Below are 24,119 nucleotides of genomic sequence, written 5' to 3' on the forward strand. Positions count from 1 at the left end.
GATGAGTGTTTAGTGGGTTTAACCCTTGAAGGAAGCGGTTTGATGTAATACGAAAAAAATACGGCGTTTTGATTCGCTCTCTTATGGGCACCTCCCAGCTGCTTAGGTGTGAGCGACAGCTGATTGGCTGGCCCGCTGCCACGCCGCCTCTCGTTTTGATTTTGAATGTAGAAGTGTTCAGGAGAAGAAGTGGGCAGCTGGACTGTCCTCCATTCATCCGATCCAGGTGGGTGACAGGGATCCCGATCTCTACAACATCCTAATAACCCTTGCAGCTCCTCCCAGCCGAACATCTGTACTTATACATGCCATGTTCTGTGCGCATGTTTATTCGCTGCTCAGCGTATGCGGTCTGGGTAGTGGCAGCCTATGGGGCATAGCAAGCCTGAGCATACACTGCTACATGTGCAATGTCATCAGATCCATCACTGATTGTGACAGGCTATTGGATGATGGAGCTAAAGCTATTGTGGTCTGTAGACAAATCCGTGATGGTTCTGATCTAATCACATTTAAAGTGATATTCTTCCCAATGAATTTAAGAACATACTTTGTATATAGTGAGGCTTACCAGTATTTGGATGTGGTGGGAGCATTCATTTCCTATTTTTTACCCCTATGTTTAACCTGGTGATCCTGCCAGTAACACACCTATTACCATAGAGTGACAACCCTCACCATACTTTATGTATGAAGGATCAGTGTGGTGACCCTGAGACAGGACTGCAGAAGACACTTGTGTGCTGTATACATTTATACCAATACCGTCCATTCCTCATATGTAAGATAGCTGGGGACAATGTAACGGTAGCGGCAGGGAGCATATGACCGTATTAGTTTATTAGATTAATGACATTTTTTACATGTACGTTTACTATTAGGGTTTACTTTATTCAGAAAAAAAGAATATATAGAACAGGAGGGAAAACCTTTGTGGCTTGTACAATAGTTACCACCACAGTAAGAGGGCGTTATGTTATGTTAGGTGTTACTTAGAAACCTTTTTATTTGTTCTATATAAATATTGGTAAGGAATGTGACCAAATATTCTGAATATTTAGAGAAGGCTGTAAATGGCAGTGATATGTACCAAGGTGCAGAGTTCAGAGTTATTGCTGTAATATACAGTCACAGGAAATGGTTTTGTTACAACTACTTTCATAACCTTGTAAGTAAAAAACATACCTAATTATCATCAAGACATTTTATATTTTATGGTAATAAAATCTTATTCTATTTCAGTTTAGCATAGTATAGGATTTCGCTGCATTAATAATATAATAAACAGTATTTATATAGCGCTAACATATTAGGCAGCGCTGTACTAAATAAATATGACAGATTAGATGACAGACAGTGACACAGGAGGAGGAGAGGACCCGATGAGCTTACAATCTAAGAGGTGGGGGAAGTATCACACAATAGGCGGGGAGATATGGATTAGTGGGTAAGTAGTGAGGGTTTTAAGAGAAAGAAGTAGACGCATAGGTGAGTTTGAAAAGATTTTAATATTATTAATATAAAACAGGATTTATATAGCGCCAACATATTACGCAGCGCTGTACATTTAATAGGGGTTGCAAATGACAGACTAATACAGACAGTGATACAGGAGGAGAGGACCCTGCCCCGAAGATCTTACAATCCAGTAGGAGTGGGAATTTACACACAATAGGATGGGAGATATGTAGTGGTGGGAAGTAGTGACGGTTTCAAATAACAGAAGAAGAAGGGTTTTAGGTGATCGTTTCTTGTCACCCCCATGATTCTGTAAATTACCTTTCTCCTCTGTCCCAGTACTGTTCTTAAAATTTCAGATGACATTTAATTCTAATATCCAGCCCTTCTTTAGTCTTGCATAGTTGTGCATTCTCATTTTGTTGACTGAAATTGCTTTCACTACACATTCCAGCCCTTCCCAAAGCCACGATGTGCCTGCACTACTTAGATCATCACAGAGACCCAGTGACAACTAAACTGAACTGAAAACAGAAAGGATTTATATAAAGTGCCATTAGAATAGTGATGAAAGGGAAGGAGGTAAAAGCAGATCTTTAAAGGGTTGACAAGTTTCCTTTAGGTGTTCCGACTTTACTAGAGTACTAGGGGTGACAGTCCTTGGGTGCTGAATCGGTTGGGCATTTGGTATGGATTTAGAAATTGTGTGGTAGGGGTGAGTGCTAGGACCGAGTGTATGGAAGTTACAAAAGTGGTAGTTTGTGACACTGGACATCACTCCATTCTTTTAAAGTATCGCCAATACCTCCTGTAGCCCCATCTTTTCCAAAGATTTAATTCCATTTAAGTACCCATGTATTTGGGATGGGGTGTCTATCAAACTTATATTGGCTTCATAGTCGGGTATCCTCAAACATTAAGTCATTTTTTTAAATTGTATGCCTTTATCAATAATATTGTATTATTTATTATAACCTCATTCTAAAAGACAGTGATTTAATTTAAAATGTGAAAATTACAGAACATGGCAAAGTTCCTGCAAGCACGCCGAAGACCAAGTAAATACAAAAAGAAGAAGAAACAATGGTCATCAAAGAAGTCTGAGACTTCCGAATGCAACCCAGTGCAGTAAGTCAATATTTTACTGTGTCATTCATACATAAAATATCTATTGTATTTTAGTGCTGAGGTGTCAGACCTTTTTTATTTTTAACAAGTTAAGTGTCACATGTGCTTGAAATTGCTTAACAATGGTGATACATTTATACAGTTCTTTTTATAAAGTAGTGTACAGTCTTTGCAAAGTAAGCTTTGCTTGTATTCCTCCTTAGAAGCCAGAGTAAAAGCTTAGCAAACACAATACAAATACTTCTCAGATGTCTTTGGTACCAGGGAAAGAAGTTGTGATTCAGCTCTTCTTTTATTGATCTATAAAGATGAAATTCTCCACAATCCCTAAAACTACAGAGGTGTTTATTCACCAATTTGTTTTACTAATTGGTCATAACTTCTATATGATTTATTTGTGCATAGTCTGTGCACATGTAATCCATTGTTACTTAGAGGCAGCAATGCAGGGAGTACTACCTTATACACAGTTTCAGCATTGAGCTTTAAAGATATATCAACAAGATGTCATTTTGTGGGAACCTGCTATCAGTAATTATTCACAGGAAGTTTAAAAAGCAAACTTTGGTGAGCAAGTTAGAAATTTTTATTAATGCATGAAGTCTCAGGCATTGGAAATATCACCCAGTAGGCAATTAGGGTTGGTACTTCAGTTGCTTTTATATGATATATGACAGAATAGTAATGTTTGTCCAGTTTGAGCACACAAGGATATTCATGTAAATTGTCCATATTAGTTTTACACTTACCGAGGACTAGTATGCCATTTTATAATAACTGAAATGCTATTAGTGGCTCTATGAAGTCATTTTTGAGAAGTGGGTTTGGTTTGTACCAGACACACTATAAATGTCAGCATATTATTCATTTCTTCTAGTACTGCCAATTCATTCTTCAAAATGATATTTCTGCAAGTTAAAGTTGTGATCCACATACAATAAAAAAATTGAACCTATACTTTTCTGTTTTGCAGGGGGACAGAACAGGCAGATACAAAGTTGCCATGGTATTGGAATTTCAGTCTTCCTGCATGGTTTAGGTTTCCTGATATAAGAAATACAGTGAAATCCATTTTGTATTCCATAATAACTCCATTTATATCTTTATATATGTCGATCTATATCGGCGTGAAAAAGGTATGTGCCGTATTAATTTCTAAAAAATGTTACCTTTCTGTAACTTTTGCCTAGGGTATTGCTTCATACTATGAAATAAAATTTGCTAGTAACATTTAAAGATTGCAAGAAAAACAATCCAACATCACACATTAGTATACTAAAAAAGACAAAGACAATTTTTTTTTTATAGACCAAGAACATCTAAGGCTGCATACACTAATCTGACGTTTGCAGCACCCGTGCAGTGTCGTTCATCTTCTGCCACGGCAGATCAATGAAAGGCAATTGGGAATGACTCCAACGCATTTCAGTGGTAGAGAGTACAGCGTACTGCTGCTCACTCTTCCTAACCCTCCCCATAGAATAGAATGGGTGCAGCAGTACAGTGCATGTTCGTTCACCTGTCACTGGAAACAATCATGAAAGATTGTTTCCAGCAACAAAAATCATACCTATGTATGTAGCCTAAGAATAGAGAAAATATGCAAGTAGACATATTTGGCAAAATGCAGCAGATAGCATGGTATATTTTAAAGCTAAATGGAGACTGCAACAATCTAAAGGCACATATGCTGCAACATACCACCATACCCACCTTATTTAGTGTAAAATATTGTTCCCCTACTAAGCTAATAGTTGTATACCCACCCACTGCCATAATATTAGTAATCAGGGACAACCATAGTTTAGTGTGTTTTGGGGTGAATAGAGGTCATCCTTATGAAAATACGTGTCTCTCACATTAAAGTAACAATATTCTGTGTTTTCAACTCCTGGCAAGATGGTGGATTAGGGGAAAAACATTTCTGCGTAATAGTTTCCCTACTAAACAAAAAGTCTAATAATTGGGGCATTTATTTATAGTACAAAACTAGACAAAAACAAAAGTCATAGTCAAGATATACCAGAACACATATATTATATCTGAAAACTTAAAAGAACCCATTGGTATGTACCACATGCCTCCAGTAGTGAAAAGCTTAGGATATCTCTACAACCTATCCGATCAGCTAGGCCTTGATACAACTGTATTAAAACAGACATGCTTATTGATATCCACCAGACAAATACATAGACAAATACGGACATTAGCCCAAGAAGACCCAGCTGTTCCTCTTATCCATTTTTGCAAGGCAACACAGTATAAGACTGGAAGCTAATACTTGAGAAAGCAATACATCTTAGAAATCACTTACTAGCAACTCCTGTTAAAAATGTTGTATTGCTAATAGATAATGTACAAGTATATTTTAACTATAAACACAGAGTCAAAAGGTTGAAACTCCACCTGAAAGTTTTGGAAAGTACATTATTAAAGTATATTTGGTAAATTTATTGTATCCCATGCACTTGGTACGCTGTACATCTGTTATGTTTAAAAAGTTTCACATAGTTGAGAATTTACTATAAAGGCATGAATTGGCTCTATCCTGTAAAATGTATACTAGCTTTCATAGTGATCCATATTCTATCTAACAAGGACATCATGGAACAGTGTGGTCAATCAGAGAATGTATCCCCTTCTAAGTATGCTAAGAGGGGGAATTCAGACAGATTAGGCAGAAGATCCTGAATTGGGTCTTATGCAATGCGCCCTGTCCCACTATATGTTGCAACTGAGCTTCCACAAAGTACGTCTTATCAAAGGGGATTGCCAGACCTCCTACATCATTGGATAAGTGTAAGGTGGAAAAGTTTATACCTTGATGTTTTTCCTCCAAAGTAAACCTTGAAAAAGACATTCAGTCTGTTTAAACCATTTTCATAGTAGCCCTACTGGAGAGTTAAAAGGAACGTATAATAATCGAGATTGATGAGATAGGCCCTCTTTATGCATTGGTTACTTTATGCCCACTCATATCCTAAATTACTATATAGTATATGAAGGCTTGAGTCAGGTTGCAGCATACTCATTAATTGCAGGTATTGTATTTGGCAACTTACATCACTTAACAATGTAAGTCATAGTTGTGTGAACTATTGAATTCTTTATTACCACTGACACAGGTTACCATGACAGATACATTTCAGCACTGTTTTCATCCATGGTCATATTTTAAATCCTTATATTTATGCTAAAATCTGTCAATTATCCTGTCTTTCACAAAACAATGAATTTCACAGGTATTCTTTGTGTTGATTATACTTTCTAAAAACATTACTAATCTAAATTTATATTTTTTTTGCAGCGAGTTTATTTAGTAAAAAATGCAATTGCTCCATCTATAGTATGCCAACGTGAGCTACGCACATTGAAAAAGCGCCTACACAAACTTGAAATTGAGTTTCTTAAGTTGCAGTTATCACTTCCGGTAAGCACTTCCAGGACATCCATAAATACATATCATTTTTTTGTTGCACATATTTTCTTTAATTTGTTTTGCTGAAAATACAGTCAGTATCTGTCCTGATTATTGTTTATAAGTGTATTGGTTATAAGCTGAGGGGTGATCTAGGAGTTATTTTTGTTTTTTTTTTTCAACTTTCCAATTGCCAAGCAAAGCAGGGATACACAGTGGCAATAAACATGTATTCCTATTCCTTACCCAAATAGCCCATTCTTATTACTGGTTTCCAAAGTTTGCTGACTTCCTATCCTCTCTGGGGTATCAGATAATGGTAAATAAAGAGAAAGCCTATCCACAGCATACACAAGCTATTGCCATTACCCTATTGCTACAAAACACGTATTTATCCTTTCTATTATCTAACATATATTATCTGACATATGGACTATTCCTATTACTTTTGCCTGTAAATCTATATGACAAATTGGTTATTTGCTGCTAATAAATGTTCTTATTTTTTTTTCTAGGACAAAGGATCTAATTCATTTGAACCCAAAAATTCTATTTGTAGCAGTTGTCAACAAGCAACCACTGCATCCTCAATCAGGGAAACAAATGGGCGAGCAGCAGAGGAATGCACTTTACCTTCTCTACCTCCGCTAGCTCCTCCACCTCCTCCTCCTCCTCCACCGCCAGTTCCTCCTCCTCTAGTCCTACCATTGCAAAACCGTTTCCCTGTACTAAAGAAAACTGGTAATAGACCTCCTAAGGTAAGATATGACTGTCTAAGTTTTGAATAGTGAGATAAAAAATATTTAAGAGGAAAATATTAAAATTCAGATTAAAGAGCAAACAATGTAGTAAAGTATTGGTTTCCTAGTATGTGAATCTCCCATCTCTAAATTTGCTTTGCCCCAGATATTGTAGGCCCCACAACTTTACACAATGTATGATCTTCTGTCTGTGGTCAGAGCTGAGAGGGCTGTAGGGGTGGAAAAGCCCTAGATACTTTATGTTTAGTAATATTTTCATGTTCAGTTAAGTATAAAGGGATGTGATCCAGATCTCTATGTGGCTTATATCCTATCTACAACTGATTACAATGATAATTTTTTATTGTTTTTGGAATTCTACACTTTTGTTTTAGTATGATAACAAATGTGGCGTCTAGCTTTTAAAACTATTTTTTTTTGTACATCTTTCAGGAAGTACCTGCAAAATCGGAAGGACCCGTTCAAATAACACTTAAAGACCTTTTGAATGTTAAATTAAGAAACGCAAACGAGAATAATGAAAGACAAAAAGTAAGTTTCCTTAATAATCTCTCAACTATGTTTATCAATTGATCAGTGGTCGCCAACCTTTTTGGGCCGATGAACCACTAAATTTACCAGCTCCGGACTGCACATGCGCGAGGAGCCAGGTGTCACTCAAAGGGGAAGAAACTTCCCATTTAATGATGTCATGATGCCAGAACCCGCCAACTCTCCCATTGCAGGTCTGAGCCTGTGATGGGAGAGTAGGCAGATTGTGTCCAGAGACACAACTCACCCACTTCCCGGAGCCTGCATTCCATAAGGGGGACATGGTTTGCGGCTCCGGCAGGTGTCTCCCCCCGCTCGGGGTTACACTGGCAAGAGCCGCGGATCACCGCTTGGCGACCGCTGCCATAGATGATTAAATTCACTTACCTCTTCTAATTGACTCAATGGCTGACTTAAGTGTGTTCTTTAATCTAATTATTTTCTCATAAAATAATACTAAGAAAAAATAAGAAGAAGAAAAAAGTGCTGACAAGCGGACAGGAACATTTATGACAAAGTAGACTTACACATCTCTTTGTCAAAAAAGCTTGCCAGGCAGGGCATTTAATGAAGTTGGACTTTTCCAACGTGGATTTGACTAAGGTTCAACTTTAGAAAATTTGCAGCCAGACAGGGCCACATTCTGGGAAAGGGCAGGCAATGTCCCTTCTGCAATTTGCATTCTTACCTGCCTGATCTTCATCTGTCAAATGCCAAATCGCCTGCGTGGAAATTACCTAATTCAGCCCAGCCAATCAAGATGGCTAAAAATCATAATCAAGAATATCCGCTTCTACCTGTCCCCAGAGACCATCAAACTCCTTGTACACACTCATATCATCTCTCGTCTGGTCTCCTGTAACATCCTCCTTCCTGATATTCTATTAACCACACTCTTTCCTCTACAATCTATTATGAATGCTGCAGCAAGACTCATCCATCCTTCCCACTGCTCTTCTGCTGCATCTCTTTGTAGTTCTCTTCCATTTCACCTAAGAATCAAATTTAAGCTCCTGTGCTTTGCCTTCAAATCCCTCCACAGTTATTGTCCCACTTACATTTCTGTCCTGGTAAAAAAATACTCCCCCAGCCGCTCTCTCTGCTTCTCTGATGACCTACTACTGACTTCCTCACTCATAATCTGATCACACGCACGGCTCCTAGACTTTTCTAGAGTTGCCCTGACTCTCTGGAAGGGTCTTCCTCATCCTATTCGAGCCCAACAGAGCTGCCACTCATTCCTAATCTTCATTCGCACTTTTGAACCTTTCATTTGCTCTGTCTGGGCTAACCTTGACATTTCCAGGGTCATCTTAGGTCCTAATCAACACAAGGTAACAGCTTTCACTGATGACCTTTTTTTTTCCTCACTTGCCGTAACATCTCCCTAACCTCTTTGCTGGAATTAGGAAATATCCAATTTTCAAGTGAATTCAGAAAAGTCAGAAGCCATGCATATTGCCCTTCCAGCCTCTATTATTTCCAATTGCCAACAAAATTTTATCTTTCAATGGGCAACCCGCTCTTAAATATTTAGGCGTCCACCTCCCAACAGACCTGATGCAAACCTTTATAATTAACTTTACACCCCTCCTCCAAAAGATTAAAATTGACCTTGCCTGTGGTCTCGGGGGGGGGGTACTTTTTCTGGATGGGAAGATCTAAACTGATTAAACAAAATATCCTTCCTACTTTATCCTATCCCCTACATGCTCTCCCTTTTCACATATCCAGTAATTTTCGTAATTTTCTTCACATCAGCCTGTGATAAGAAAATCTGTATTGCAAGCTAAATTATTAGAAATGGTCAAGTTCATTTATGTTCATATTGATGTGTATTAATATATGTTTGTCTTTCATATCTGTCCCAATTTCTAAGGTGGTAGCTTCTAAATCTCAAGGTATGCCACAAATCACCATTTCTGCATTAAGAGGCCTAAGTTTAAGGAGTACTTCCAAGATGCCACCAAGACGGCTCACACATGTTTTTAAGTAAGAATTTTAACTAAAAGTATTTATTTAAAATACAATACCATTTACCTATACTTTTTACTCATTTTATGTTTTTCCATTATTTCACTGAACACAGGGATGTGCATAATAAAAGCCCTGTGGACTTGAGACGTCATCTTAGAAAAGTCAATATGGTTAGGTAAGCCTATCTCTGTCGTGGCATGTATTTCCATACTGGTAAACCTTGATTCTAATTCCTCTAGTTAAATGCCCACTTCCAAAAACATCTTCATGAAACTTTATTTTTACTGTTTCATTTTCTTTTCTGCTTGTCAATAAAACAACAAACTGGTGGTGGTGGGCTATGTGGATCATACTGTGTTTGCCAAATTTGTAATGTTCAACCTTTGCCAAATACAGGCAATTGTATCCTCATATTTGTAGGTAGCCTGCCACAATCTGTTGTTAACCTGTTGTTATCCAGCTCCCACCTCAATAACTAAAAGGTTCACATAGTGGGCCTGATTTATTAAATCTCTCCAAGGCTGGAGAGGATACTCTTTAATCAGTAAACCTTAGTGATCCAGCAAACTTGCAATGGATCTGGTCCAGAATTTAAAAAAATGTTAACAAATAGCAAATTACTTTTAAGAAATCCATTGCAGATTTGCTGGATCACCCAGCTTCACTGATGAAAATGTATCTTCTCCTACCTTGGAGAGTTTTATTATGTTAGGCACAATTTCTCTTTTCCCAACCTGAATGCCCAGATTCCTTCCTTTTTGTAGAGGAACCTGACTGTTGAAAAAGGAAGTAGAGTTGTAGAGGAAGCAGCAGTTGAAAAAACTGCCACCAGCCATCTACTTAAATTGATGAAAGTAGATGCAATTGTTATGGAACAATTGGAGGCAGGAGAGCTAGTTTAGTTTAGTAGTTATTAAACTGGAGAAAACCACCCAATGTACCGAGCAGTAAATGGGCGCACACTTTTTGGGTGAGCAAGTTGCATACATCAGAATCTTGGTCCTTTTGTTTTACACTGTCTGAAGATAGAACCAATGTAATTGATAGCAAACTAAAAATATTCTCCTATCCGTTCCCTGTAGTTTTACTGGGATAATGAAAGGACATATACTAAACCTTTCTTCAGTTCAAAGCAATTAATTTATTTTTAAGGAGCCCGGGAGGAACGCCAATATACGATAGAGATAACAAGGAAAATGGCACAGGACTGACTCCTTTGATGACAAAAGCTCTGAGGCAAAAATTTCAGGCAAGTGCATTATATTTTCAAGGTTTGCTACTTAAAGTGTATGTATTGCCAAAATTGCCAAAACTTTTTTTTGTTTGTTTGTTTTTTTTTTGTTTAGGATAGAGTAGGAAAGTGGTAAAAATTTTATCAAGTAACTTTTTGAAATTCCCATCACTTTCTGACAGTGCTCACAGGACAATTGAGAGGTAATCTCCACATCAGGGAGCAAAATTAAGAACCTAAAGATGGTTTTCACCTTTCCCTACTCCACTAAATTCTATCTATCTAGTTGGAACTTTATTTTCATTCCTTAAGTATTATTTAAGTTATTTGCTTTTTCACGGATTCATTATTCTCAAAGAAGAGGACATTTCAGTTCATTTTAATCTATCCTCATAGTTAAGGTCAAGAAATTAGGTCAAAATAAATACATTTTTATTCTAAGTGTAATATATATAACAAGTGAAATTTAATTTTAACCTATTGCTGATCATGCTTTTTGACAGATGGCTCACCCAAAAAGCCCATCACCACTGCGAATGTCGCCAGGAAACCAGGGTCTTGAAGAACCATGTTAAAGTACCACTATCTAGGAATGGTCTGGTGTAAAGGAAAATGTATAGATGATTGTTTTTTTAAGTGTTTGTAAGCATTTGAACTGGAAATTTTATACAAGAAAACCACATGCAGTTTTTAACTATATGTTTTTACTGATAGAAGAAGCCACTGTCCTGTGTCCTGCATTACTGGTCATATTAAGCTATGGAAACATTTGTTTGCCTTAATTTACTGATAAAAGCACACAGTTTACTGTGATAATTCATATAGCCATCACTTCTCTATCAAGAAGTGTTTATGCATCATACATGTCACAGATTTTAAATCACACCATTTGTTGTCACATAACATATGAGAGTTTACTATGTTTACTTTTCAGGAATACAAGCTGTATGTATGCAGTATTAAATATCCATATATATCCAGGTGCTTTCACTCTCCTATTATAATACAGCTTGCAATTTATTTAACACATTTTCTTTCTGTTTTTAACAAAGGCTGCCTGTTATTTTAAATGCAAAAGAAAGACTAAGTTGTGTCTTCAGTATGATCCATTGACTTTTGCATTACTTGTTAATGTGGTCTTCATGTCAAGGTTTAGTTGTTTTTATATGTGTTGCTTTTATAATATTATTTCGTATGTGAATGAAAGTGGAAGTCTTTCTTTTTTTGGTGATTTGAATCTCTGTTTATTGCAGTGTAACAGCCAGATATTTCTTCCCCTTTAATCATACTATAGCTGCCAGGGCTTTTCTGGGTCCTCTGGTGTGTATATTCTGTATATTACTTTGGAGAAATGACTATCATGGCAGTAACACCATAATGCTGCTGTCACTGGAACTAGTGTTTTTTATAGGAATATATACAGAATGAACTCCTGGAAATTTAGCTTAGATTTCTTCCGTGGTAGGTATAAATATAGGGACTGTACTCATCTAGGGTCATAGGCAACAGTAAAGCTGTAATGGGGTAAGTTACAGCCACACAAATAATTAGATACAAATCAGCACTTTTTAAACACTTGTTTCTAAACTTGTGCTCCAATAAAATGTTTTAAAAAGTACCTCAGTCTCGGGTAAAATGCATAATTGGTGCATTATATTTGATCAATTTTGCTAATTATTGCATCATTAAATAACCAGTATACACAGATCTTTTTATAGTTTAGTGTAGCGATTCTACAGTTGGGTAATCTAAGGGCCTATTCACTATATTTTGTTTTTTAATTGGTTGGTCCATAAGTGTCCTAACCATTATGAGCTTGGTTGGGTACCAGTCATATAATGAGTGTCTTTTCCTACACACATGCTGACAGGGTTCTAATACGTTTGAGTTTGACAAAGATAGGGGGTAGTCACATATTCTAGTATGTATGGGTACATTTTGTTTAGCAGTGATACTGTACACAGACAGATGTGGTCTCTATTGAGCCACAACTACTTAAGCCGTTTGATAGCTGATATATGCCAGATCTGACATTAAACGGCCTTTGGAAATATTGTTGCACAGGGTGATATAATGTTGATTAGGCAAATAACTGCCTGATCATCTGTTCTAATGGTTTCCCATCACCTCTAGCCCTCTGGTATTCAACCTAGTCAATTGAACTTTTGTTCACTTAAGGAGGAGCTACATGTTGATGTTGGAATTTTGTTTTACAAAAAAGGATTTTTTACTGGAGCTAGACACATGGGTGTTAGTCTGTTATACAGGTCAGAAAAGATTAAAACATAAATAAAAATGGTAGACCATTAAAAGAAGATCACTATACTTTTCACAAAAATGTTTTAGGTTTCTCCTCGACCAATAAACAGTTAAAGTAAATAAATAAAAATCCACAACTACACATTGAAGCTGGTAAATATGAATCCAATATAACATGGGTATAATCCTTATATCCAATAAGTCGTATTGCTTTATGTTTGCCAGCTTAGACCAAAGACTATCTTAAGTACCTTCGTGGTCTTCCTTGTCACTGAATGAATGAGCTATATAGCATGTATGTTCTGGTTGTATATAAAAAAAATTGAAGTGCCTATAGTTAGGTCTTACAAGTTATTACGTTTATAAATATATACATTTTTTTGTTGGGAACTTGCACTAAAAGTACATTCTGGGACTTTTTCATTAAAACTGGAAGTAGAAAAATAGAGGCTGATTTACTAAAGAAGTGAAGAATCCTAATTGAAAGCATTGTTTGATTATTCACTTCAACTATCCAATCACATAAAACACATCTGCACATGATTAGGAATTCAGAGTGATCAGAAATGTGCCTTTATGTGGTTAGATAAATAAAGTGAATATCTTCACCTAAGTGAAAATTTCCAACTCCTTTAGTAGGCCTGCCTCATAGTATGTACTTCCCAAAGCCATCGCAGGGGAGGTTGGAAAAGGCTGTGGACAAAAATCCAGCTCCTTCAAAGTACCAGCATGTTATTTTAAAATCTTTTTGTGTTTCAGCTGTTTACTGATGTGCTAAAAAATGATTATTATTTCATGCTTTATTCCAGCTGTTATATACATGTAATTACTGTAAACTTGACCACTGACTTTCTCTTCAGCCATATGTTTTATAATAAAATCCTTTCTTATAAAATAAATTATTGTTCTGAACAATGCTATAAATGTATTTTTATTGAATTCATGAAAATGTACTATTTGTTTTCTACAAAATGAGGGATTATACAAGATATCAAGGTAATATTCTTAAATGGTGACAGTATATTCCAATAATCATTCACCATATTTATATTACCTGAATCTTGCTAATATATATTTTTTGTGTTTGCTGTAACGCTCGTTCTATTTACAAAGAGTGAATCTTACTTTCCCTGCACAATCATAGGACACATTTTAAGCCTGGAACCACACTTGTGTTTTTGGCAAGATGCATCGGTCCTCAGAATAAATAGAAATGTGAAAACTCACATTGGTATAATTTAATATTACATGTGGAAAAGTGTATGCAGCATACATTGAATTTATTTCATATAGAAATGTGATCAAATTATTCCAACCTAAAATAAATTGGAAGAGGGATTGTATAAAAAAATCAAACAATATTGATGGATTGTAAATGTATAGATAGACCCACAATTATAAACAAAACCTCCTCCTGAATGTGCCTATTTCTAATTCACCAGCTTCAATCCATTTACAGTTGCTGAAATGAAGATCTGGAATTCTGACTGCATTTTCTGTGTATTTGTCCCAGGTCAGTGTCAGGAGTAAGTAGTATTTCCAAAAAGAGGATGGCAATGGTTGCCCTCTTAGTACAAGTTTTTCTTTCAACTAGCATAGGAAATAATTTTGTATAATCTGTTTTACACTTGTTTATAGAAAACAATCCATTCCTGTGACAGATGTGGCCCAACTGATTTGGGGATCCTATGGGGGCCCCTACTGGCTAAGAAGTGGGCCCTTGTGCAGTGGTACATCTTGCAACTCCATTAATATTATTATTAATAAACAGGATTTATATAGCGCCAACATATTACGCAGTGCTGTACATTAAATATGGGTTGCAAATGACAGACGAATACAGACAGTGACACAAAAGGAGAGGACCCTGCCCCGAAGAGCTTACAATCTAGGAGGTGGGGGGAATGTCCGCACCTGGTCCAACATCATCATCTATTTTTCCCCCATACCTCCGCTTTCATTGGATTTTAGTTGTTTCAGTCATGGAGGCTCATGATCACATGTGGATATTACATAGGATGGTCTGCCTAGGCATGCACAATTTTCCAGTCATATCCATCCATCAAGGAATTTTGATATTTGTATTTTCCCTGCTGAGAGCAAGATTACTACTTGAACTAGGACTGAGAAGCTTTAGACAGCATAACAAATTACAGATGAAGAATTATCTAGCTTTTACTTACTGAACAAACGACTGATTGGATTCAAGTAAAACTGGTGGAAGGTGGAAAGGATGGGAGAGAGGTGGGATTTTTGCCCGGGATGAAAGAAGATGCCTACTAATATTTTTTTATTATTATTAATAATATTAACCTCCCTGGCGGTATTCCCAAGTGTGGCTCGGGGTTAATCTTCAGTGCCAAAAGAGGTACCCCCTAGCAATTGCCTAGAAGTTTAAAACTCCTACCCGGTTCCCACTTTCCATTCGCATTCTCCAGCGATGCCTGGTATATGCTTACCGGCATCGCCAGGCTACACAGATGCCGTCGGGCATGTTCGTCTCTGGCATGTGAACGTTGTGGACGCGTGGGCATCTAATCATGAATCTTAGGCTGGAAGGCAGGAGCGTTGGGCAGGTGGGAAATTTAAAATAATGAGTATTTTTAAATGTACCTATTTTACATTTAAAAAACTCAATATTCATACTGCCAGGGAGGTTAAACGGGATTTATACAGCACCAACATATTATGCAGCGCTGTACATTAAATATGGGTTGCAAATGACAGATACAGACAGTGATACAGGAGGAGGAGAGGACCCTGCCCTGAAGAGCTTACAATCAACAGAAGTTTAAATAAGATGCCCCACAAGATACCAAAAAAAGACAAATCTCATCCACATGACATAATAAACCCTAACAGAGGTTCTAAAACTAAACTAATAGAAATGAATCCTCCTGACACTCATAAAGTGCAGCTCCCCCACCAGACTCCAGAGGGCGATGTAGAGTCATCTCACCAGCCAGATGCTGTGTGAATGTTTCCGGTCGGACGGATTAGATCATTGCACAGAACAGTTCGCCGGATAATTCGTTCCCCCGAATAGCAGCGCAGATAGAGGGGGCTATGAAGGTGCCATCGGGTGGCCCGTCTGTGCTGCGGGAGCTGCTAAGCTCGGAGCCGGCTTGGAAGGAGGACGAGGTGTGTGTGGTGGGGGTGTTCGGGAAGACGGCGCTTCTGCAGGGCGGCTGGGACAAGGGCTGTCTGGTGAACTCTCTGTGTGACCGCCATGTGTTCCCCCTCTTTCACCGGCCTCCGGAACGGGCCCGGGAGCGCAGTGTGTTCCAGACATACTACGAGCAGGAGTCCCGGGTGCTGTACGTGGTGCTGACCGGTATCAGTGACACGGCGCAGCTGGCCCGGGTGTGTGAGGATTTGGGTCGCGGGTTTCCCCATGCAGAGTCCCATGAGTTATGGAAGGATGAGGAGAAGCTGTACTGCATGCATGTCCTCTACCTGTTCTGTGTGTGCCACCTGCTGCTCCTGGTACATCCCACCTGCTGCTTTGACATCGCCTATGAGAAACTCTTCCGGGCCCTGGACAGCGTCCGCCAGAAGCTGCTGCCCACCCTCAAGCCGGCCCTTAAAGAATGCCCCGTGGGGTTGGATTGGAAGCTGAATGCCCGTCCCTGCCCGCCCCGGCTTCTATTCGTTTTCCAGCTAAATGGAGCCCTGCGGGGAGTAGAGCCCAGCGGGCGTGGAGGGGCCCAGGCGGTTGTAGACAGTAAGCCCAAGAAACACTCGCCTAAGAGGAGGCTCCAGCATGCCTTGGAGGACCAGATTTACCGCATCTTCCGCAAGAGCCGCGTCCTCACCAACCAAAGCATCAATTGCCTGTTCACCGTACCCGCCAACCAGGCCTTTGTTTACATTGTGGCTGACCAGGATGACGATCCCATTGGGATGTTACTGGACGGGCTGAGGCATCACTGCACCTTAAAAGACACGGATTCCTCCGGAATAACCGCACCAATCACAGGGCCTCGGCGCTACCAGATGATGAGACATAGCCGGCAGCTGTCATTCACCGCAGAGAGCAGCTCCAGTGTGTCTGGGCAGCTGGTGGACTGCACACTTAGGGAGTTCCTCTTCCAGCATGTGGAGCTGGTGCTCACCAAGAAAGGCTTTGATGACAGCGTGGGCCGGAACCCACAGCCCTCTCACTTTGAGCTACCAACCTATAACAAATGGGCTAATGTGGCCCTGAGAGTGTACGAAGTCATCATAGAGAATAAAGATGATGATCCTCCTGCATTCCCAGGCGGCTATCCCCCAAAACTCCTGGCCAACATGAAAGTGCTTGAGGGATATTTAGATGCGGATACAAAGTTTTCAGAAAACAGGTGCCAAAAAGCTCTTCCCTTGGCACACAGTGCTTACCAATCTAATCTGCCACATAACTACACCACAACAGTACATAAGAATCAACTGGCACAGGCCCTAAGGGTATATAGCCAGCATGCCCGTGGACCAGCTTTTCAGAAGTATGCTATACACCTTAATGAAGATTGTTATAAATTCTGGAGTAGTGGCCATCAACTTTGTGAAGAGAGAAGTTTAACAGATCAGCACTGTGTCCATAAGTTTCACTTGTTGCCAAAAGCAGGTAAATGCATCTAGGTCTCGTGTGTTTAAAGCTAAACCTTGTCCCACTGTTAGTCTTCCATAGTTGTGCAGGCTTCCCCTGTACTGGAAAACACTTTACTGCACTCTTGAGTTGCTTACAGTGTGCCTCAGAAGCACCAGCAAATCAGAGCCTGCTATGTTTCTATTCTGCAAATGGAAATATCCAGCACTTTCCTACCCACCCTGATCATCCAATACCTTTGATTTTAGGTAGGCGAGTAAATTCGGCAATATATATGGGGTTTACTTGGGGTGGTCTGCATGAAAATAAAGTCAGCCTAGATATTTCCACTTCTCCAGACTGACCTTAACCATCAAGACATTCTGATATTTGCAGTACTCCTCCCAGATGTCAGCCCACTGCTTGCATTAGGGTAAAAGGCTCTTGAGAGGAGTAATGAAGCACGGTGCAGAGTACCACAGAAATCCAGTGATTATTTTAGAAGGTCTAATGAGGTAAATAAAGAAAACTTGCTGGCAGACTATAGGCAGAAAGTGGACATGTCTGGTGAATGAGACGTCAAAGTAAAACTTTAGCTCCGCATGTTTATGAAGATACCCAGAGTTCAGGTACATTTTAACTTTGGCAGGATTTAGGGACTCATGTTCCAGCCTCAAGGGACATACAATTACATGCTCCAAATTTTGCAGTCTCTTTAGTGTGCAATGTATGTCTAGCCGTTGTTCTTAGAAATATATTCAATGCTTATAGAGATTGGACTGAACAAATGGTGTGTCAATATTTTAAAAAGTAGATAATGATTCTGAGGGGCAGTATAAGCAGGCTCAGTGCTCAAACTATGTTTAGCCTTGTTTTAGGTATGACAACTTTTTATATTTAATAGTTTCTTACAATTTTAGGAGAGAAAATTGAACCTGATAGAAACCCTCCTATACTGTATCACAATAGTCGTGCAAGGTCGACTGGAAACTGTAACTGTGGAAGAAAACAGGCACCTCGTGAAGACCCATTTGACATAAAGAGTGCCAATTATGATTTCTATCAGGTACTGTGTATGATTTCATTGTTGTGTATCTGTTGATATCCTCCTACTAGGATTTGTCCCCATTTTGCTTGGTATGATACCTGTAAACGTACATATACCAGCGGGCTTGCTTGATAATGATATACTAATGCAGAAGAGGGGTGGAGTACCATTTTTCAACATGAGAAGGAAGGCAGATACACATGTGATGTATGTAAAATGTGTAAAAGAAGCCTTCAGTAGCAGTGACCTGAAACTAGAGAATTGTTCTGCAAAGGGGAGCTGGGAATATAGGGTTCAATGTTTATGAAGAGAACACAAAGCAAGGGTATGTAAAGTCCGAGTGCGAGAACTTTCTAGTGCTGCAAAAAAAAAAAAAAAAGCTATTAAAAGCAAAGCAGAAGTGAGTATTGATCTCTGATGAGTACAGCAGATAAAGATCACATGCCAACAGTGGCTCCAAAGCAGAATGTGTACCAAAATATTAGTGTTTCTGATGGGAACCACATTATATAGAGGCGGCATGGTGGCGCAGAGGTTAGCATTATTGCCTTTTGCTGCACAAATTGGCTTGGCTTCTTCCTAAATTGACCTTAGCTTGTGTTAATGACATATGACTATATATATATGGTGCAACTACTTTTGATTTTATTGTGCTGGTTTCAGGTTGTTGTTTAGGTTAGTGCAATAATTTTTCTTCTTTTTATAGATGCTAGAAGAGAAGTGTTGTGGAAAGCTGGATCACATCAACTTCCCTATATTCCAACCTAGCACTCCTGACCCAGCGCCAGCGAAGGATGAAACTGCATTTACTTCCCAAGACGGTGAAGTAGAAACAGAAAAGCTAAAAGATAAAGAACCTCAAACACAAGGTGAAAGTACTAGCTTAAGTCTGGCCCTCAGCCTGGGTCAGTCCACTGATAGTTTGGGTACATATCCAGCTGAACCTCAAGCAGGAGGAGATAATGGAGATGCTCCAAGCCATGGTGCAGAAGATAAAGGGGAAAAGAGGCCAAGTCTAGTGGACCGTCAAGCATCCACTGTAGAATATCTTCCTGGTATGATGCATTCAAATTGTCCAAAAGGTCTACTTCCTAAATTTTCCAGCTGGTCTCTATTAAAACTCGGTCCTGCAAAATCATACAATTTCCACACTGGGTTAGATCAACTTGGTTTTATTCCTGGAACAAATTATTTGATGCCTTGGGACATTGTAATCCGGACAAAGCCTGAAGACGAAGGGGATTTAGATACTAATTCTTGGCCGGCTCCGAATAAGTCTGTCCCTGGAAAACGAAGTGGAGTGGCAATGGGAAGAGGCCGTAGAAGAGATGATATTGCTAGAGCATTTGTGGGTTTCGAATATGAGGACTCTAGAGGCCGCAGATTTATGTGTTCAGGCCCTGATAAAATAATGAAAGTATTAGGCAATGGACCTAAAGAGTCTGCAGTCAAGGCACTTAACAGTGATATGCCTTTGTATATGTTATCACCCTCACAAGGACGAGGACTTAAACCTCATTATGCACAGCTCATGAGACTATTTGTTGTTGTTCCTGATGCACCTTTACAAATTATAATGACTCCCCAGGTAATGTATAAAATACATCTCATTTTCTTATACTGCTGTTTTAATCTTTCTTTCAAAAGATTCAGAAATTTGAACTGAATAATACCATATAGAAGTGAGGATAAACCTTGTCATGGAATCGGTAAATAGAAATCAACTCGCCTTTACACAAGTCTACTGAACTTTACTCCTCCCTCTTGTCCAAGCTTCTACAACTTGTATGGCTGCTAACATTTCTAACCTGTTATCATAAGTGGTAATTTCAGGTCACTGTTGAAGAAAGGGAGCAGTGCTTATTTAATAAGCTGCATTGTTTAGACCTGTGTGCTTAAACTTTTGCTTATTTTAAAACTCTCTTTACATACAAGTCATTCCATAAGTAGTGGAAGTCAAATGCACTGGTGCATTCATACACAAAATCTAAAGCATCTATAGCCTTCTGAGTGTCAAAATCTTTGGTTAGGTGGACCCATCCCAAAGCATGTTTAAGGCACAATCTTGTGACCCATGCACCCAGTCAAGGATCCTTGTTAGAAATAGACATGAGAGTAATAGTGTATTAAAAGTTTCAGCAAAACCAAACTAGGACTCTGTTCATACCTAAGTTTGCAGGAGTCCCAGCACCATCTGCACTGGTGTCAAAATAGAATGCTAGGCTTTCAGATTCTTTGTAAGATTTGTACATAATAACTGAATATTGCGTTGCTGGGATATCAAATACAGCAATGTTTTATCAAGCTTCATAATCAGATTTGTTAGCTCTGGTAATATTATTTACCATTGTTTCTAGATATAAAAGTATGCAATAAATACAATTCTATATTTATAATTGTGTTCTCAATTTTCTAGGTGCAGCCTGGATCACCTCCCTGTCCTACCTTCTTTCCTGAAAAGCAGGAAATTACATTACCAGCTGACGGATTATGGGTTTTGCGATTGCCTTACTCTTATGTCACAGAACGAGGACCTTGTTACCCTCCAAAGGAAAACCAGCAGCTGATCAATTACAAAGTTATGAGAGGAATATTAAAATCTATCCCCCTGTAACACATCATTGGAATACTTGACATCAGAATCATTTGACTGGGCATTGCCAGGACTTCACTTTTTGTTGCTATTCATTGGATAGACCTTATGGAATTATGTCCTTGTGTATTATATCAATTAAGACTTTTATTACCTAATATATCCATAAGAGTAAGTCATTGCTGTGCGATGGTGACCAATTATCTGCCTACCTACAGATATAAAAATAAAGGACGGAGTAAATTAATATTGTGTTAGGCAATGCTGTAGAATATATTTTGACTTGAGTTAGACTGGGGAATCTGGTGCTCATAACTGGCTCATAACTGATACTGTATTGGGTAATCACTAGTTTGGCACAGCATATTTAGACCAAGATATGGGGAAAAAGTAAAAGATATTGCAGTGAATTTCTAGAAACAATTCTCTTAGTCAAAAGTAAATACGGCAGCCTGGTGGTTGCAATGGTTGCAGATCATGGTTAATTTATGAGAGTGAAAAAAAACTGAACCTGTTTGCTTCAAACATAATATCATATGTAAGAAATTTTCCTATTTTTTTTTTTTGTAAGTATTTTGCACACAACTGAATTTGCTTTAATTGTGTTTATGCATATATGTATACATTTGTACAGCATGTATCAATGCACTTATCATGTTGTCAGTGTGTTAAATCTATAAACAAACCATATTTAAGATTTTCCTAGAGAACTGTTTTAATGAGAATAACCCTGACATAATTTTCCTGTGCAACTGAGGCCCTGTTTTTTTTAACAAAATAGAAATTAAGTTTATATTCCTTCCATTGACTAGTATGAGTAAGTACTGGGGGGTTTAGTATTGTACCCATCCAACCATGTTAAAAGTCTTCTGCTCTGTGGTTCTAGATCTTCTGTGTTATTGCAACGAAGGAGGGTATTGGGTAATGTTCTGATTCATTCCTTTAAATGACCCTGTTTAAGGCACAGATAATTTAAAACATTGCATTCACATAAATTTGCAACTGATCTCTGTTACAGTGGCAGAGAAACTGAATTTTAGACAATTTTGTAAATTTCAGAAAAAGAAAAAAAATACAATACCACCTTTATATAAGTATTAGGACCTTTTGTAACAATCTCTGGTGCCTCCCATTCTCTTTACCTTCACTTGTGCACCTTGATTGGAGTCCACCTGTGTTAAATAAATTGATTGGACATGGTTTGGAAAGTCTCACACCTCTCTAAACAAGGCCTCATATTGGACGATGCATATTGGAGCAAAAAAATCAAGCCATGAGGTCAAGAAACTTCGGGCAGAGTTAAGAGGATTGTTGCAAAGCACAGATCTAGAATTCATGGCTGAGTTGCTAAACGGAAGCCTCTCCTCATTTTAAAACGAATGAAAGCCTGCTTGGAGTTTGCACAAAAGCACCTGAATATCTGACTGTGAGGAACAAGATTCTCTGATTAAACTGTTTGGCCTCAATTCTAAACATTAAGTCTGGAGGTACCAGACACTGCTCATGGCCTACCCAAAACCAATCCAACAGTGAATCATAGTGCAGGCAGGGACTGAGATTGGTCAAGCTTAAGTAAATGCTGAAAACTTAACAAAATTTTAAAAAGTGAAGGGAGTCTGAATACTTTCTGAACTTACTGTATATCAGGGGTGTCCAAACTTTTTGCAAAGAGGGCTAGATTTGGTGAGGTGAAAATGTGTGGGGGCCGACCATTCAGCACTACTCGGGGTTAGTGTGGGCGTGGACTGGGCAGGTCCCGCACAGCACACGCGCACCGGGGTGACATGAGGGATTCCCCGTGCACGGAGTCCGGTGTCAGTGCGGGCTCCGCAGAGCACGTTCTTGGAATCAGTGGCACAGCACACGCCCACTATAATGTAGGAGATTCCCTGTGCACACGTGGGGACTCCCGTCCTGCCAATTATTCCCACCGAGTAGCCGGACGATAATTGTAAGGCGGTTAATCAACTCTAATGAAATATAAAATAGCTTTTTTGTACGTGTGTATTTTATACTGTGTTGAAAAGTGCTGGTGGGCCACATATTATTGATTTTATGACAGAGGCTGAGGGCCAGTGGAAATCTGAACATGGGCCGCAATTGGCCCCCAGGCCGGACTTTGGACATTCCTGCTGTATAATTTAAAGCAGTAAACTTATATGACATCTGCTGGCTAAAATATTGACTCATGAGTGATGTGTGTAGAGTGCACATTCTAATACAGAGTTTTAGAAAGTTGGTATTTGTATAGGAACTACTGGGGATTCTGATGGTTTAATGTATGATCTTTGCAACTATTGGTGACTGCTGTGTAGTTTGTGTTTCAAACAACTGATTTCTGGTTTATGTAAATTGTTACGATATCCTAAATATTACCATCAAAATAAAGTACAAATACTTCTCTGTAAATGGGCTGTAAAAATGCACTATAACTTCCTAAATTAACAAATACAATTTATCAAATCCATAAATAGGAAAAAAACATATCTTGTATAATCACAAAAGGAAAATAAGGAAGCATCATGGAGAGTCAAGCAAGACGTCATGTTTAAAAATTTGTTGTAAATGCATAAATGTTCAGTATGTTCAAGTGTGACCACCCATGTTACTCCCATCTCACCTGGTAGTTTCACTCGTCCTGTGGTTCACAGAGGTGAATGTTTACACATGCAGATTGCGCTTTATGTCTGTTCCAGCAATATATACATTTTGTTTTAAATTTGGATAAAAAGGTTTTTGTAGAAGGTAGAAAATGTATTAAATATGAAGTTAGTAGGTTTAAAGTACAACTACGTACAACTCTAATGCCACTTTATAATAGTCCAAACCAAATCCAGTTACTATAGAATGCACAAGCCCCATAAAGTGAACGAAAACCACTCTTAAGTGGGTCAAGTCCTCCTTCTTTTGTGTTTGAGGAGATCCCCTTCCAGACAGGGCAGAATACAGTGAGGGTTTCAGCAACAATGGCACTGCTGTCAATCCAGAAATCAGTGAGTAGGACTAGGTGTGATTGGATGCGGATTGACAACATATAGGCTTGTGAATACAGTACTGATAGCCACTAGGGTGCAAGCAGCCACAGCCTACACAGAGGCAACACTGCCCTGAATTCAGAAGCAGTTCAGCAGATGTAATGAGTCATAGT

General features: G+C 38.7%; 2 protein-coding genes across 2 annotated transcripts; both read left to right on the top strand.

The window, feature by feature from the left end:
* Window positions 1–34: 34 nt before the first annotated feature.
* PRR11 (proline rich 11) lies at window positions 35–13,687 on the top strand. Its single transcript, XM_072416567.1, has 10 exons — window positions 35–226; window positions 2,480–2,586; window positions 3,560–3,722; window positions 5,894–6,016; window positions 6,520–6,762; window positions 7,198–7,296; window positions 9,176–9,288; window positions 9,386–9,448; window positions 10,426–10,522; window positions 11,008–13,687. Exons 2-10 carry the CDS (start codon window positions 2,483–2,485, stop codon window positions 11,077–11,079), a joined length of 1,077 nt encoding a protein of 358 aa, XP_072272668.1. The 5' UTR covers window positions 35–226; window positions 2,480–2,482; the 3' UTR covers window positions 11,080–13,687.
* Window positions 13,688–15,771: 2,084 nt separating this feature from the next.
* SMG8 (SMG8 nonsense mediated mRNA decay factor) lies at window positions 15,772–23,380 on the top strand. Its single transcript, XM_072416590.1, has 4 exons — window positions 15,772–17,369; window positions 18,251–18,396; window positions 19,085–19,966; window positions 20,795–23,380. Exons 1-4 carry the CDS (start codon window positions 15,830–15,832, stop codon window positions 20,990–20,992), a joined length of 2,766 nt encoding a protein of 921 aa, XP_072272691.1. The 5' UTR covers window positions 15,772–15,829; the 3' UTR covers window positions 20,993–23,380.
* The last annotated feature ends 739 nt before the right edge of the window (window positions 23,381–24,119 follow it).

Source organism: Pyxicephalus adspersus, chromosome 1, assembly GCF_032062135.1.
Source record: "Pyxicephalus adspersus chromosome 1, UCB_Pads_2.0, whole genome shotgun sequence".
Classification (NCBI taxonomy): Eukaryota; Metazoa; Chordata; class Amphibia; order Anura; family Pyxicephalidae; genus Pyxicephalus; species Pyxicephalus adspersus.